At 37.7% G+C, this 18,012-nt stretch overlaps 1 protein-coding gene across 1 annotated transcript in view; it reads right to left on the bottom strand.

Moving 5' to 3' along the window:
- The window catches only part of ASXL3 (ASXL transcriptional regulator 3), a 182,719-nt gene that overhangs the window by 96,831 nt on the left and 67,876 nt on the right, over positions 1–18,012 (bottom strand). The window contains exons 3-4 of the mRNA XM_036245408.1: positions 15,215–15,323; positions 13,846–13,954 (exon numbers count right to left, since the gene is read on the bottom strand). Of these exons, the coding sequence (XP_036101301.1) occupies positions 13,846–13,954; positions 15,215–15,323 (218 nt within the window). The remainder of the gene's footprint in view (positions 1–13,845; positions 13,955–15,214; positions 15,324–18,012) is intronic.

The following is an 18,012-nucleotide window of genomic DNA, read 5'->3' as shown; positions in this document are numbered from 1 at the left end:
GTACAAAAAATGGAAAAATATCCTCGGGTGAGGACAAAAAAAAAAAAAAAAAAAAAAAAGAAAATAAAATCTATAAGTGAGTATTCCTTTGGGTTAAAAACACTTATAAGGGGGGGGGGGATAAAAACATGGGTGGGGTGCAATGTAACAAACCCCTAGATTTCACACAGTATGCGTGTGTGTGCGCGCGTGCACGCGCATGTGTCTTGACAATATACACTCTTAACGTGGGCATATGTGTCGCATAATTTATTCTTTTGCCATGTATATGATGAGAGTGGCTACCTCTAAAAACACTAAGTAGTCGAATTGTGCAGGTTCGTGCAAATTTATATTCTGACAAAACACATGGTTTCCACTTTTACTTATTCTTGTAGCTTTCTTAATAACAGATATGATAAATAAATAATAGAGGATTTATTTTAAACAGTTGCTTGCATATTTATCCAAGGGACTGAGTTTGGCCTCTGAAACACAAGCCAAAGAAAATGAATGTTAAAGAAAGGACCAAGGGAAATCCCCTGTACACGAAGTTACAACAGGAGCCAGGAAACTGAAGAATTAGGACAGATGTTTTATCCAATAAATATCAAACACCAACGTGCTGCTTAGAAAGTGCTATCTTCTTGGCCCTCAGAACAGAATGGGAGGTGTTTTTCCTAACCGTGCACTGGCACCATCGCGAAACGAATGCCAGGATTTTATTCCTCGAAGCCCCACGGGACTGCCTGCTCTTTCACAGGTAGACAGACCGAAGGTGAGGAAAAAAGTTTTAAAGGTACAGAAATACTATTTCCGTCTACACATTTCTTGCCTGCCCAAACGACGCAAGCCAAAAACACAGTTAAAAGCTAATATGCTATTTCTAAATGGAAACAATTAATGGGATTCTCAGTACTTGCTGCTCATCTACATCTACTCTCACTCAGATCCCTGAAGCCCTCTCGGCAATATGCTGTTTAGAAGGCTCCAGAGCAAAATGAGATGGAGGATTGCAGGTCATCATGAGACAGGCTGGAAGGCTGGAGAAACTGGCCACTGTATTCTAGCAAGACTGCATTTCAGCCTCTTTCCTCAGAGTCTCCAGGATGTCCCTCTCTCTCCTCTTTTCATTTCACCGACTTGAAAATGTGATTGAACTGGAAAATATGGGTTAGAGCTCATATTTTATTATTATTATTTTTCAAATATGTATTTATTGATTTTTTTTAGAGAGAGAGGGAGAGATAGAAACATCTATGTGAGAAGCATCCATCAGCTGCCTCCTGCACGCCCCCTACTGGGGATCGAACCCACAACCTGGGCATGTGCCCTGACCGAGAATCAAACTCGGACCTCTCAGTCCATAGGACGACGCTCAGTCCACCGAGACACACCAACTGGACTTAGAGCTCATATTTTTATTTTTATTTCTTTTAAATCCTCACCCAAGGATACTTTTCCCCCCTCTTTTATCTTTAGATAGAGTAGTGGGGGGAGAGAGAAACATCGATGTGAGAGAGACACATGGATTGGTTGCCTCCCGCGTGACCCCGACCAGGGCCAGCAACTGAACTGCAACCAAGGTACACGCTTGACCGGAATCGATCTCACAACTCTAGGGTCCATGGACTGATGCTCTAACCACTGAGCCAAACCGGCCAGGGCTGGAGCTCATATTTTTAAAGATGAGTGCTAGAGAGAAGGTGTGGGTGATAGTTCCCCCAATGTAATTACGAATTCACTGACAAGTGTGTGAGAAGGCTTTGACCTTTAACCTGAGACACAAAGAAGGGAGGAATCAGAATGCAATCTTTACTCTGTCTCTCTTTCTAGTCTCAAATCTCGGTCACCACCCCAACTCCCACCCTCTCTGATCCAGCCCAGGGAGAGCCTGTGGCATGTCCTGAACCATATACTTGCTGTATTTTTTGCAACTGCTCTGATTGTCCCTCTTCCAGGTACCCTTTCTCCATCTCTCTTCCTAGCAAACTCATCTTTTTAAATTAAATTTATCGAGGTAACATCGGTTAATAATATATAAATTTTAGGTATACAACCTCACAATACAACATCTGTATACTCTACTGTGTGCTCACCATCCAAAGTCTAGCTTCCTTCTATTTCCTTATATTTGACCCCCTTTACCGTCTCATCTTCTCCCCAACGCCTTCTCCTCTGGCAACCACCATTCTGTTGTCTGTATCTATGAGGGTGTTTTGGGGTGTTTTTTTGTTCATTATCACACATGCTTTTTGTTTTATATCCCACATAGTGAAACCATATGGTTCTTGTCCTTTTCTGACTAATTTCACTTAGTATAATACCTTCAAGATCCATCCATGTTGTTGCAAATGACAATGTTTTGTCTTTTTTATGGCTGAATAGTATTCCACTAGATACATGTACCACTGCAGCATTATTTACAATAGCCAACACATGGAAACCACCCAAGTGTCCTTCAACAGATGGCTGGACAAACTCATCTTGACAGACCAAACTCAGACAGCCTCCCCCAAAACTTTCCTGACTATCCCAGTCTCTGAGGAAGGCTTACTCCTCCCATAACCATGTTTCCCTGGAATTCAGTGTATGAATTCACAACAGTTTCAGCATGGTGAGGTGTCTGCATCACCACCCACAGGCTCAGCAACTCATGGATGGATGGATGTACAAAGATAGGCAGAGAACAGTTGATCTATAAATGTCTATTACACTAAAATGTCAAATTTGATTTTCATTAAATTTACCTAAAATATCTATTTTTAAAGTTAACTTTCAATCACTGATTTTAAAAAGAATGTGTGGAAAGAAAGATCAGCAAAGCACAGTTTTTCATTATGGAAAAGCATACATAAAAGGTGAATTTGCTTAACTTTGAAAACAGAAGCCTTATTTTTAAAATGTTTCAATTGTCCTAAAGTCAATTAGGGAAAATAAGGAACCTGGAGCCTGGAACATCCTAGGCAAGTCGGTGGGAAGTCGTGTGACCTGCCACCGAGTGTGGATTTACTTCCTGCTGCCGTCCTTACTCACTGCCTTCTTTTAAGAGGACAGTCACAGTTTAGAGGCTTTACATAGTGAAACAAAAATAAGTTTGAAGTCAAAATTAGACATCACAATGCCTTACTTGAAATGGCAGGAGCTGTGTGGGGACAGAACCCAAAACAGACCAGGATCTTGCACTATATAGTCATTGCAACAAAGGTATTCATTGCAGTATGTCTCCCTAAACTACACAAGAAGTAATAGGCTCTCCAAGGGAACTGGTGTGCAATGGTCTGACCAAGGCAGGGAGTGGGGCATGCTTTGATCATTTAATTTCTACCAGTTCCCCCTCGAACTACTCCCTTTCAATTTCCTGAAGGCTCATACTAGATGCTCTCAAATCATAACGGTTATCTGTAGAAATGATCCTGACATACACGATAGGTTTAATACAGTTTTTATAAATAAAAAATGTAAATCAAAGACCACACAGTATATTAGGCACTGTGTGCATTTGTTAGAATTCAATCACATTTTAAAAGAGGGCTGGGTCTTTGAAGGAGCATATTTCTTTTTATTAATTATTCATTCAGTTGTAAAACTTTTATTGAGCACATTCGTGCCAAGTCCTGTAAAAAATGTGGGGGGTGGAAACAATGAATAGTATTATGTTAAGCAAAATAAGCCAGTCAGAGAAAGACAAATATCATATGATCTCACTTATTTGTGAAATATAATGAACAAAATAAGCTGATGAACAAAATAGATCTAGAAACATGGAAGTAGGAAACAGACTGACAAACCTCACAGGGAGGGGGTGGGAGGGCGAGAACAGATAAACCAAAGAACTGATACGCATATAGGCATAACCAATGGACACAGACAAAAGTGAGGTGAAAGGGGGTGGGAGTGGGGAGGCAGGAGGGGAATGTCAATGGAGGAAGAAAAAAGGAGGGACACCTGTAATACTTTCAACAATAAACATATTACAAAAAAGACCCACATACCAATTTTAAGACTACAACTTTTTAAAATGTACTTTTAAAAGAACAATGGTATAGAACTATTAATTTTACCTGAGAAAAACCACATCTATGAAAAGCGAGTCATGATAACTACAATTTGTTTTGAAAGATCAGTAAGCAGGTAATTCAGAAGTATTCCTACCTAGGTAGCAAATAATCAGAAAAGCATATATATATATATATATATATATATATATATATATATATATGAAGTTTTGGGAAAGATATATATTACACATCATACTTACATTTGAAATTGTGTACATCAGATATTCTGGAAATATACACATGCCAAAAAGTGTTAAAACCCATCTGACCCCAACTAAATATTGCCTGGACTCTATTTCTTTAAAAAAAAAAAAATTCCTTAATCCTTTTTTGATCCAGACTAAGGAAAAGTGCCATGTCTCAGCATTCCTACTCCAAGGTAGACATAGTGTCTGGATTTCAACAATTTTCCTTGTTGCCTTAAAATAAAACATTCAAAGGGTATGAGATACCAAGACAGGCCAGCAATTAAATAGAGCAATAACAGCAATGAAGTAATGGAAATAATAATTTCCCCCTAAGAAACTTGCAAGGGAGAAAGCATCTGAACATTGTAAGTATTGACACTTGATGATACTTAGTACAATATAATCTATGAATAAAATATACCTAATATGACTGAAACTTCCTGCATTTTATAGCCTGCTTCATTAGCCCAAGCTAATGAATATAAACACTCGATTTGTCACCGGAGCAATTTAGTTTTACTAATATCTCTGGATATCCAGAAAAATATCCCAGTAAACTCACACAAGCGAAACTCAAATCAGAAATAAAAATATTTAAGGGGAAAAACATATATTTTAGGCACCAGCCTTTAGCCACCTAACCTGCCCTACCAAGAAGCAATACAGACAGCTCTTTAGAATGATGGACAGTAAGAACACAATAAGCTGCCAGTATGAGGAAAAACATTAGCAGCTATTTCTTTTATACTGCACAGCACCTATGATGTTCTAGAGTGCATCAGGTTCCTGAAACATCTGCACAGAAATACAGCAATCCAACTAGAAAGTGAGAAGTAGACAAAAAGGGGGGAGGGAGGAACAGTGTCATTAAAAGGTTGGCACAGGTCAAGAGTAAGTGGTTCATTCATGGGCAGTGCTGCTAATTACTTTATACTTTAACATACAAAGGTAACTCTAGTACACAGTAAAGGAAAGTGAGATAAGGTATTCAGGTAGATAACTGTTGGAGAAATGGTTATATACTGTCACTTAAAGGAAAACGAGAGAATGGGTTATCTGGTATCAATTTTAAAAGTACTTTATTATTATTTTTTTTAAAGAGCACGGGTGCTTTGTTCCTATATATTAATCACAAAGAACATAAATCAAAGTGAAGTTTGGCTAGTTAAGATGAGTAATTGTGGGAATACCTTTAATTTTGATTTTATTTGAGAGGGGGTTTGTTTTTATTATGAGATCATAGTCTCTTTCAAATCCTTATCTCTATATTATGAAATATTTCTCTCATAGCACAGAAAAAGAGGGGAGAAAGTACACTTAAATGGGCTAATTTATCTGCACTTAAAAATAAAACTTTATTTTCTTCCATGACACTTGTATGAATCCATTTATACAAGAACAAAGCTCACAGTTCAAGGGAAAATATGTAAGAAAAAGAAATCCCTAATGGGTAAAAGAAGTAAAAAATAGTACATTTGAAAGAGCTGGGCTAAGTCACTTGGAGAAGTTAAAATAATGGGGGTGGGCTCTAGAAACTGTCCAGCTGTTCTCCATCATGAGGGAGAAAACTCATTTAATTAAAAGCACAAAAAATGTCAGCATAAGGAAAAAATTCTTGACTATAAAGATTATCAAAAATACAGAAAGATAAATATAAAGAGACTGTGAGAGTCCCATCCCTGTGGACATTTACTATTAGGATAACATCTCATGGAATCTGGAATCAACGGATTTAAGTAAAATGCTGGCATGAGAGAGCACACAGGCCCCCATGAACTTCTGAAGTCCCTCATGCTTCCCATGAACTGTGAACACTGTGGGCTGGGATGAAAGAAGGGAGAACGAGAACGAGTGGGCAGAGGAAGTTTTATATCCTGCCAATGGTCATTTCTGACTGCGAACAGTGTTCTCTTTCCTCTGCATTTTCTTTCATGTGTAACTAAAACAACACAACCTTCACAGACTTAAGTTTCTCTAGGCCACCAATGTGGAACAGGTGTCTCCATGAGCTAACAAAGCTGTTGATGAAAATGCAGATGTTGGACAAAAGACGAATTGGCTTCACCTAAGAAAATCAGGGGACCTGGCAGAAGTCCCCTCCCTTGTCTACCACGCTGTCTGGAATGGCTGTCAGGTAGAAACTGATCACGAACACAAGACGGAGACACGCAGGCCACCCTACGTAAAATCTCACCAGAGCAGCCACAGACACCTCTGGCCAAACAAGATCCGTAACACCAGGAGGAATGAGACACCCGCGAGGTTGGCAACATCTTTTACAGTGACTCCCTTCACTTCACAGTCCCTTCCTTTTTCTTCCCCTGCCCTTGTGTAAATTGCCAATGACAAACCGTTAGTGCTGCTCCCTGAGGATTAGTGCTGCCTAATCCTTCATTAGTACACATCTCACTTCCTCCAGGAAGCTCCTCATCTGTACGTAATTGATGTCTCAACAGAGATCCTATCCACACACTTCAGGCCATCTTAAAGCACTTTTCACTTTTGAAAAACTACCCCTCAAAGTGTGGCCTCGGAGGTAATGAAAACAAAGAGTGAGCTGAATAAGGTTTCATTACGTTAATACAACTCTGCCAAGAATCATACAATCAGAAACCCACTTATAAAACTGGCCCTGAAGAATAATGAAAAAGGACCATATAAAATTCTTCCACTGTTGGAATCATTATTTACCCTGGGATCTAAGGACTAAAACATAGGATATACGCTCTCTATAATTTTTTCCTCTAAATAGATACTTAAAATACTAATTCCCCTGCTAGATTGCTGCTTCCTTCCCGAAAGCCATTAGGGTTAATAACATGCAGAACCTTTTTTGATCTCCGTGGATGAAAATTGTGCATTCTCCAATTTCCTCGTTCTACAAAAAAAAAAATTAAATAGAATGGTGGCTTTTGATTTTAAACATGAAATATATTAGGGCCACAAAAGGAGAAGCTCATTTTCTTGTTAATAATAATTTATAAATAGAAGGCGAAGGAAGTGAAGACTATCTACTGATGGTATCATTTTATATAAAATATGTATGGGTTCTGCAGCCAGCAATGTGCTGTAAGTCAACTTAATATGTGTGAGCAAACTTATGATACACCAATGTATTATGCTCCGAAAACAACTCAGACACAAACAGAGCCATAAATCTCTGACTAAAATAGCCCATAAAATTCAAAATATTTTCTTTGGGTGACACAGATCTATACTTATATTGGCATAAATGGTCATGGGTTGTCAACAAAGATATATCAAGTGATTCACCTAAATCACTCTTCGATCTCTAGAGCTAAGCTTGTAAAATTTGAAGAGTTTACTTTCTCAAGTCTATAAGCCTAATTCTTATTAACTTGAGAAACTGTTTAGGAGTCAAAGACACATAACACATAACTATAGTTCTGTGTCTTGTAAATTCTATAATCAATAATATGCCACTTTCCCCACATTGTAAAAATTTTAAACAAAACTATAAAACAAAATATCTTGGCAAAGCAACTCCCATTTAAAAAGAATCTGTTTCTCCAGCCACTTGCTTGCGAGGACTAACGCTTGACTATTTTTATCTTAATTCTACCTAAGGGTGCAAGCGTTACTCACTGGAACTGAACTGCTAGGATTGTTTTTCTTACCTGTTTTTGAAAAGTGCTTTCTTTTCAAATATTTTTCTGTTCACCCCCTTTAATGGTTAAGCACATGTCAATTAATCTTTTCATCTGAAATAACTCTGTGGTAGCAGAGGTATTCTTTAGACGGCCTCAAGGTTATCTTACAAATTGATAGTTATCAGTATTCATCTCGATACCTCCCAATATTTCATCCAAAGGAGAATGAAAGAGGAGGGGATGAGATTAAAAAAAAAAGAAAAAAACAGATGATGACACCCTCCTCTTCCCCTCCTCCTCCTGCCCTGCCCTTTCTCCACACATCCCGACACATGCCCCACCTTCTCTCTCTGATTATATTTTCAAAGTATATTTGTACAGCTGTAAGAAGTGTAGATATTATATCCATTCTGACTTCTGGTTCAAATATGTATTAGAAACAGGGTAAGCAAGAAAATCACCTAACCCAGTTCGGTTTCATGGATTTTATTATGGATTTCTAAGAAATCATGTGGTAGCCCTCTTCTTCATTTGGAGAAGCCAGGGCTTCCTCTTCATCAAATTCTCAACTGTCTGCTCAGAACAGACCTGGATAAATGCAAAGGCAAACCGCATCAATGACTCCTGGCTAACTGTCCCCTGTGGTTCCAGTAGACTTTCGGCGGCGTCACGATACCTGGGCTTGCCACTTGGATGAGACATCTAATCTCTCTAAATTTGTTTGCTCACTGCTAAAAAAACATAAAATAACAGAGCACAGGCATGACTATCTCACAGGAGTGTTGTAAGGGTTAAACAATATACATGTACAGAGCTTACAAAGGCAGGGCCTCATAAGCACTCAGTATATTTTCAGTATCGAGGTTTAAAAATGAACCCTAAGGCTAGGTTAATGGACTACACATAGAAGTATAACATATTTACAGGCATAAAAAATATACTTGTCCTACAAGAAGCAATTGTGGTTTGCAATAAGATGCAAAAGTGGGCAAATCAAGGCATACTCAAGGAAATAAGCTATTTACTATTCTTTCAGCGATTCCCCAGAGCAATTTCCCTAATGCAATTTCAAAGGAGAGGCCAGAAAAATCTAGTTTTGGTCACGTTAACTGGAGATGTGTGGGGATATGTTATTTTGTGAAGTACCTATTCACATTTCCAATTAGGGGAGTTTGCTTATCATGCTTTGGTTTAATTACTGGCTGAGAGCTCTGCCCTCTCCCAGACCCCTTTCCCAGCCACTAAAACCCTCCCACTGTTTCCTCTGAAATTCAGGATTAGTCATTAGCAAAACCTCCTTTAATCTCCGTCTTTTCTCTGATCACTCCCTTTGCATCTCAATCTACAAAACCTGACTCTCTCCTATGGACACTTCTTCCTGTCCACCCTATAAGGTAATGGCCCTTCTCTTTCCCACACATCTTGCACCACTGGGCTGGAAATGGGATGGGTGATCTCTCTTCCCCTCCCTGCTCCTTCAATGCCTCTAGCATTGTAACTCATGTCTTCAGACTACAGTACCAATTACTCCTCCTTACTGTATTTACCAACACCAGAATTACTCCCCTTCATTTGATGAAAATTTTAGCTACTAAATATCATAGCCTTTCAATGCTAGTTCTATCACAATAGTCTGTTTCAGTATCCACACAGATGACCCTATAACAGTTTATGGCAGGACCACACTTAACAACATCTTCATGCAAATAAGAAAAACGCAATGTTTCCTCCCAGTAGACCCTGTTCCATCCCATGACACTAAGGTAGAGAAATGGAGGGCTGCTAACTTTCAACCAAGGGTGAATCCTCAGCCAGGCCACTAGGAAAAGTGAGTGCACACACTGCCTAACCACTCTGGACAGCCTTAAACCTACCTCCATCTTTCCTCTCATTTTATTATTATTTTTTTTCCTCTCATTTTAGACACATATTCTATAATGTTACCCTAAACTCCACTGAATACATTCCACTCCCATATCACCTACTCTTCGAACTCATTTTCTCTAGAACACCAAATCAAACCATCCTTCCACCCCGAAGAGACCTCTTCTTCACACCATCCCTCATACCTCATGTCGTCACCCACCTCTGTAACCAGCTTAAATTCCATGGGGGTGGATCTTAGCTACTCCAGTCTATGAACCCTCAACTTCCTTGCCCATCACTCTTTTCATCATTGAAACCTGGCAAAATCCCAGCTCCAATTAAACCAAACTCTATACTGACTTTGTCCTTATGCAGTGGTAAGGAACATGACCGGAGGAAAACGTACAACCATGCTGACTGGTCTCATTAAATTCAAGATTAGAAACCTTAACTGTATCCATAATGATGTCAGACTCTAGACAAACATTTTGTATCTTCTCCTTAAATCTACAAAACTGTCTTCCCTGTCCTTACTCTCCACTGATGAATGTGTTTCCTACTTCACTGAGGAAAATGAAGCAATAAGACTCAAACATCTATAAGCCCCTCTCCCACATGTACTCACCCACCTTAATTTCTAGCCAAACACCCTGACTTTTCCTACTGCTTCCTTAGAGAACCTCTCCGTACTACTAAATAAGACCTATCACTTCATCTATTTAGAAGATCCTATTCCCTCTCATCTAATCAATTACATGGCAATAGGATACTCTCTTCATTATCAAATTCTCCTTTCAACTGGATTTCTCCATCAGTATACAATTATTTTAATATTTACCTCTCAAATAAAAATAAAAAAACATTCTCTTGGTTCTACTTTCCCTTCTAGCCATTTTTCCCATTTTGCTTCTTCCCGTTATATAAAAAAATCCTTGAAATAACTGTCTACAGTTGGGGTCACCAATTTATGCTCTCCCATTCCCCTGAACCCACCCCCTTCAGGTTTATGGTCTCATCACCATTCAACAAAAATTGTCCTTATCAAGTTCATCAATAGCCTCCCCAAAACAAATCAAATTGTTATTTCTGTCTTCATTGTAAGTTGACATATCAAAAACATTTAATACATTTGAGTCAGTTCCTCCCCAGAAACACATTCTTCACTTGGTTTCCAGAACATACATGTTCTCTAGTCCATTAATCCTCAGTCTCATTTGCTGGTTCCTTTCATCCCGCCAACTTTTTAAAATCCAAGTAGCCCTGAGCTCAGTCTTTGGGCCTCTTCTCTTTCCTGTTTACCTTCAGTTTCTTGGGGATCTCCTCCAGTTTCTTGCCTCTGAATATCGTCTATAAACTGACTACTCTCAAATGTACATCTCCAGCAAGGGTTTTCCCTTGAATTTGAGAAAGGTAAGTCCAATTATTTCACATATCAACCTGGTTGTTGAAAATGAATTTCATACTTAATTATGTTCAAAACTTAAGGTCCTGATCAATAACCCCTGCCCCAAACTGGTTCTCTTGCAGATTTGCCATCTTACATTAAAGACAATGTTCTATTTGCTCACACTCAAACTTTGGAGACATCTCTAACTCTTCTTTATTTCCTAACTGCACTAATTTCAGCAACTCCTGTGAGATCTACCTTCATACATACCCAGAATTCAATCACTTATCATCACATCTAGTGACATTTCTCTTACTCAAACCACCGTCACCTCTTCTCTAGATTATGACCATAGCTTTCGGACCAGTCTCACTATTTTTACCTTATTCATATATATCTATATCTATCTCTCGATAGATAGATAGATAGATAGATAGATAGATAGATAGATGACAGATAGAGAGACATAGATGAAACTAAACTGATAGCTATATATCTTTATATATATGGTACGTGGTGATCCTAAGTGAGATCATTATCTCTTTAGCTCAAAAGCCTACAATGGCACAGGGGTGGGGAACCTTTTTTCTGCCAAGGGCCATTTGGATATTTATAACGTCATTCATGGGCCATACAAAATTATCAGCTTAAATATTAGCCTGCTATATTTGGTCCAGCTAATTTGGTGAGGTGTGTGATGTTAGCTGGTATTGATTTCACGGGTCTTATACAGCCCGCAGGCCAGATGTTCCCCACCCCTAGATCCAGAAGCCAACATCAAGATACTATATTATCTGGCCCTATAACTTCTCTTTCTTCATATTTACTGTATGTCCCCTTGTTCTCTCTGGCCACCAACCACACTGGCCTCTTGATGTTTCTGGAACATTCCAGGCACTCTCCTGCCTCAAGTCCTTTGTCATTGCTGCTGCTTCTACCTAAAACTCTCCCGGTAAATACTTTTTCCTTCACTCCCCTGGGGTCTTTTCTCAAGTTTCTCTCCCACTCTTATTTCCTTATTTATGTTGCCCCATATCACTTGTCAGCACTGAAAAAGCTATAAATGTTAGATACTTGTTTGATTATTGTCTCTGTCTCTTCACCAACATAACATCCATGAGAGGTCTCTTTAGGTTCTGGATTTTCACTGTTGTGACCGCAATGTCAAGAATAGTACTTGGGCCCTGGCCAGTTTGGCTCAGCGGTTAGAGCATCGGCCTGCGGTCCGGAGAGACCCGGGTTCGGTTCCCGCTAAGGGCACGTACTTCGGTTGCAGTTTGTCCCCGGCCCTGGTTGGTCGTGCGGGAGGCAGCCACTCGATGTGTCCCTTCACGCCGATGTTTCTCACTCTCTCTCCCTTCCTCTCTCTCCCTCCCACTCTATCTGTACAAAAAATGGAAAAATATCCTCAGGTGAGGATAAAAAAAAAAAAAAAAAGAATAGTACTTGGCCCCCAGCAAAAGCTCGATATAGCTGTTGAGAGAGACAGCACACAGAGCTCATGCGAACAGGCGGCACTACTGGAGGAAGATTCCCCTCTGCTCTGCTGAAGGAACAGAGTCTGCCTCATTCACCAGTCCTTCCAGAAAGAAACTGCTGGGCATCGCTGCTTTTTCTCCCTCTAACCACAAGGACCTGCCAAAGCCCACAGTACAATTACAACAATGATGCAGGGTTGAGTGTTGAAGAGGTACAGAATCAGGGTCATCAAATTCAATGAAAGTTGATTTGAAAAAGTCTAGCCTACTTCAGCCGTTTTACTGAGACAAGAGCCGGTGTTTCACACATTAATTCAGTCTCTGCTGCAGATCAGATAGGCGCTGAGGCAGAGTCAGCCTCGGGGGAAATGGTCAGAAAGCAACACCAGCTTAAAGCGCAGGAGTGTCCGGTCAGAACACAAAGGGACTCCTGTGGCCATTATTAAAATGAATGGTTTTGGGCTATTAGTGAGACACACTGTTTCTGCAAGGATCCCTTAAGATTTGTTTAAAGATAATTTACTGATTTCTATGAGTCCACAGACAGAGGCTTTAAGGACACAATCTTCCTCCCGAATCACAATTGGGGTCCACTTGTAGGACCAGTGGGTGGAGTGGAAAATAAAGCATGGCAGCTTTCGTGGAACAAAACTTCGCCAACACTGCAATATAGAAATCACATACACAACAGAATCATAATGCAAACGTCTAGAGAAATGAGAAAAATGAATTAACATGGATAGAATTTGGAGGTGGAAAAATGCTCCCTAGAATTCTGGACGGGTGGCTAGAAGTGTTCGTGAGAATGTCACTCATCTGGCCCTTATTTCACTGTGAGGAATGTTAACACTAAGCTTAATTTACTATGGACAAACCCAGGAACACAGCTATTATCCAACTACTGTAATCACAGGACATATTTGCACACTCAGACATAAAACACTAGCATTCTCACGCTTCACGTAAGAATAAAACCACTGGGTACCCTCTGGTCACCCTCTCACCTTGCAAGAGAACTCTACTAACAACACTCGAGCTTGTCCAGGGGACTCCATACAGTTAAAAACAAAACAAAACAAAAAGCAAAAAACTGTATATACTTGTCTTAGCTACTAAACCTTTTGAATCAAAATTGTTTGATGGTAAATCGAAGGAGGTGGCAAAATTTTAGAAGAAATTGTATCTATAATGGTCGGGATTCAATCAGTGAATTATTGAAATTCTCTATAACTTTTAAGAGAATAGGGTTTATATCTTGAGATCCATCACACTTACCTCCATTTCCTTCTCCACGGGCACTGGCCTCCGCCATGTCTGCGCCATCCAATTCAGACTCGCAGCCTAAATCCAGTGTGCCATCAGCTGGGCATGGCGACTCCTCTTTCTATAGTATTTTTTAAAAATGATTAATGAAGATGTAGTCACAACGGAAAACATTCAAATTACTTCCAGAATCCTGAAGTATTATGACCTTTACTTGTAATTTGAAATTGTAATACTGATTTACTTTTTAATATAAAAATCACAACTTAAGAATATAAAAACACTGAGGAAAAGCACAATGCCACAGCTGAGTTTTTGGATAACCTTTTTAAACCTATACAAAAACTAAGTTTCTTTTTGCCATATGATGTTTTCTTCTCTTTTCTTTTTTTTTCTATTCTACATTCTTCCTTATGTTAGGAAATGGCTTACTCAGAATTTTAACCAGTAAATTAAGCACCCAAGTAGCTACAAAAAAATCAAAAATAATACAAGTCTTTTGGTTAACCTGTGTTAATTTTCTGAAACACACACAGTGACAAGAGGCTGATACTTAGTAGCTGAGAAAGAATCTGTTTCTTTGCCAGGTATAACTTTAAGAATTTAAAACAAAATCTTCTCAAAGGAAATTCATGAACTTTAAATGCAATCCATCATTTATTACAGCAATGACGTCTTTGTAAGAAACAATACACTGATTTTACTTGTTCCAAGGTACATAACCATTGTAGACCATCAGCTTTTGTCCTCTGAATTTTATATCTTGGAGGTATTTCCCATTCTAGATGAAAATGAAAATTGCACTAAAATAATTAAGACTCAGTTACCTGAAGCTTTTAGTTTTATTTCTCTATTCTTCTCATATAACAAATATGCACTATTAGTAAAATTTCCTTGAGATCACTGTTTGTTTTAAAAATCAAATAACTGACTTAAATCGGCAAGTTTTCCAGGAGAATGGAGACATTTCTGACTTTTATGAAATACAGAAAGACATCAGGTGTGAAGCTTTGTATGAACCAATGGTCGTTAATTCAGATAGTTTGTGGCAACTCTGATCATCTTAAGCTCTTGCCTGATGATGATCCATGGCACTCATCCATGTAAATTTTTAAGAATCAAGAATTTTAAGGAAGCCACAACTATTTTCCATTACCATATGTTAGAGTGAAACCACAGATATGCTTTCCTTAAAGAAAAATTGCACTGTTTATTCTTAATATGAAATCATTTTTAAGACATCTGAAAACATTTAAGAGGCATAGGGGTCATTCTTCTACCCTTTACCCAAATCTAATTTTGTTTACCTGCACATGTCAGGGGAGAAAAATGCATGATACATAGCAATAACAGACATAATATGGAGAACAATCCGACTTACTTTAAGAGCATAGAGGCCTGACTTTCCAGGGATTTTGAAGAATGTTCCATCCCCTATTCGAGTGTTAGTGTGAAGCATTGCATTCAGACAGGCTAATGGAGAAGTTCCACTAGAAAATAAAAGTGTGCAAAAAATGAAGCAGTCTGAGATGCAGTTTCTGCAGCATACTGTTCTCTCGTCTCTTAAAAAAAGAAAAACCCTCTCGCATGCCTTTTAAAAATATCCTCCCAACCCTGAAAACATCTACATTACAATAACAGGCCAGTCCAGTTTTGCCAAAGTTAATCAGATGCATCTGTCTTATAGGCTCCAGGCAAAAAGTCTCCTGAATTGAAATTATGCTTTTATTCATAAAGCAACCAACACCATATTTCAAAGAAGCCAAAGCCCAAACGTTTATGTGGTGTTATTTTGCAAATAATACCAGGAAGCCTCTGTATTTAAATATTACAGACAACTTGATGGTTGCACTTGAATGATCAAATAAACCAAGTTCAAGGACAGCTCCATCCTATAGGTTGAAAAGCAACAAAAGAATAATGAGAAACCAGGGAAGAACTGATTTGAAATTACAAGCATTTAAGTTACTCATGGGATTGCATTTCTCACAAGGCCAAATAAAAATTTAAATCTGTGTTTATATCCCTGATACATCTTCAACAATAACATCCTTTTCTCAGATTTGTCAAATAAAGAAATATGTGCTTGGGAATTCTGCCCAGCTAATAATTATGTTCTGTAGAAAAGATGCAAGGGACTGAATTATTAAGTCACCAGATTTTTTTTTTTTTAAGAAAAATAACAGCATTAGACAAGTGATTAAAAATATCAAAGCCCATATGTACAAACATTGAAGTGTACTCATATACACAGAAAGATATTTATGAAATGTATGACTCCTATGTATTTCCTGGGTTAGACTTTAGAGTTTTATTTTGTGTTTTGTTTGCAAACTGATATCTTTGCAAACTAGAATTAGAACCAGAATTATTACTTTAATTTACTTATTTTTCCGTATACATTTTACTTCCTAGTATGCTTAAAGATCAATATTTGGTTGAGTCAATATTAATTATAAGCCCTTCTCCACCTTATTCACCTCTTATGGGTTTGGGATATTTAATCCAACTTATTTTGGGACAAGAGGACCTTTAAGATAATAAGGTTTCAAATTTTAAATTTCTGTGATGGAAACATAATTTTGTGTTACTGAGTTAAATGTTCTCTAAAAACCGACACTATCAAATCTCTTACTTAGCATGAAAAGTCACCAGTAAAATGAAAAAGCTAAATCTGCTGAGTTGCCACAACACACTTAATAGCAAGTCAGCATATATACACATCATAGTCATAAAGGTTTATAAGTTTTATAATAATAAGAGCACTCTTTATTATTTTAGAAAGCAACTCTGTGCCAACATGTCAATATGATTCCATTGGGTCTGACAGGAAGCAAGAGTCCTAATATAAATTTGGTCATAGAACAATGCAGTTATGACTCTAAAGTACACATGGTTATAACGCTGTGTGTTTATGTAACATCTTTCCTCATGCAACTTCTACAAGCTTACAGCCTCATTATTTTTCCTTACAAAAGATTTTTTTGCTTGTATTTAAAGTAGGCCAGGCATACTTTATAAAGTAAAATAGATTCATCTCCCCAGAAATATCTGTCCGTGAATAAATTCCAGATAAATGATTCTATACATGTTACACTGAATACTTCAAAATATATATTTTTATCATTATTCTCTTCAGGCAAAAAAGCACAGACAATTTGAAGCTGGGAATTATTATGCCAGATTGGTGGAGTTTTAATTTAGTGAAACTGTCAGAAACAGATTTTCTGTAGGAACTTGGCAAGGAAATGTGAACACTACAAGTAAAATAGAATCCAATACATAAAAATGATACAATGTAGACTTTAAAAATATATAACTTAATAAAATTACCCAACATCAACCCTCACACACAGTCTTCCTGTTCTTTATTCCTAAGGTCCTAGTACACACAATTCCAAGAACTCAGATTTAGAATATTAAAGAATAATAAAAAGAAGTGCTAAAGATAGCTTTAAAAAACACTGAACAAATATAATTTAATATCACTACAATTTAAATTTTTTTCTAAGGTACAGTAAACAAAAGATAATTGAAGATAAATTGACGATTAAATAGCAGTTTAATGTTATGCTTGTTGCAAACATAAGTGATAAGCACCCAGATTCAGATAAATAATAAGCTCTGCTGAGCATGAATATTTTAATTATACTGTTTATTAACTCAATAAACTCAAGATTCACTATAGAAATATTGAAAAATATGTAATTCACAGTCACATGACAATATATCTCCAAAAGTCTCAAAGACTACTGTAATTTATCCTAAATCTTTCCCTAAACATACAAAATTTGTTTTATTTCAAAACTACAACATTTGCCTTTTACAAGAATTAGAAAATACTTTACAATCAAAGGCAAAATTTACAACTCAAATCACTGGCTGATTAATTAGTCACTTAGTCTTGAGCATGTCACTTGCAATTCTTTACAGAAAAAAATAAACTAATGATACGATCTGCTTTATTTAAAAACAATAAAACATTCGCATCAACATACTTAAGTGCTTATTATAAGGTCATTGTTTCATCCAATGTGGAAGAGTGTATTTTTATACATAAAAATACATAAAAGAGTGTATTTCTAAAATCTTTCAGACCATTTTCTTATAGCTCTTATTCTCAACAATTCCATAAAGTGTAGAAAATTTGGACTGCTTTTCCTGAAGAAATGAATGTCT

Source organism: Molossus molossus, unplaced genomic scaffold (genome assembly GCF_014108415.1).
Source record: "Molossus molossus isolate mMolMol1 unplaced genomic scaffold, mMolMol1.p scaffold_m16_p_6, whole genome shotgun sequence".
NCBI classification, from domain to species: domain Eukaryota; kingdom Metazoa; phylum Chordata; class Mammalia; order Chiroptera; family Molossidae; genus Molossus; species Molossus molossus.
This window is presented reverse-complemented; position numbering and strand designations above follow the sequence as displayed.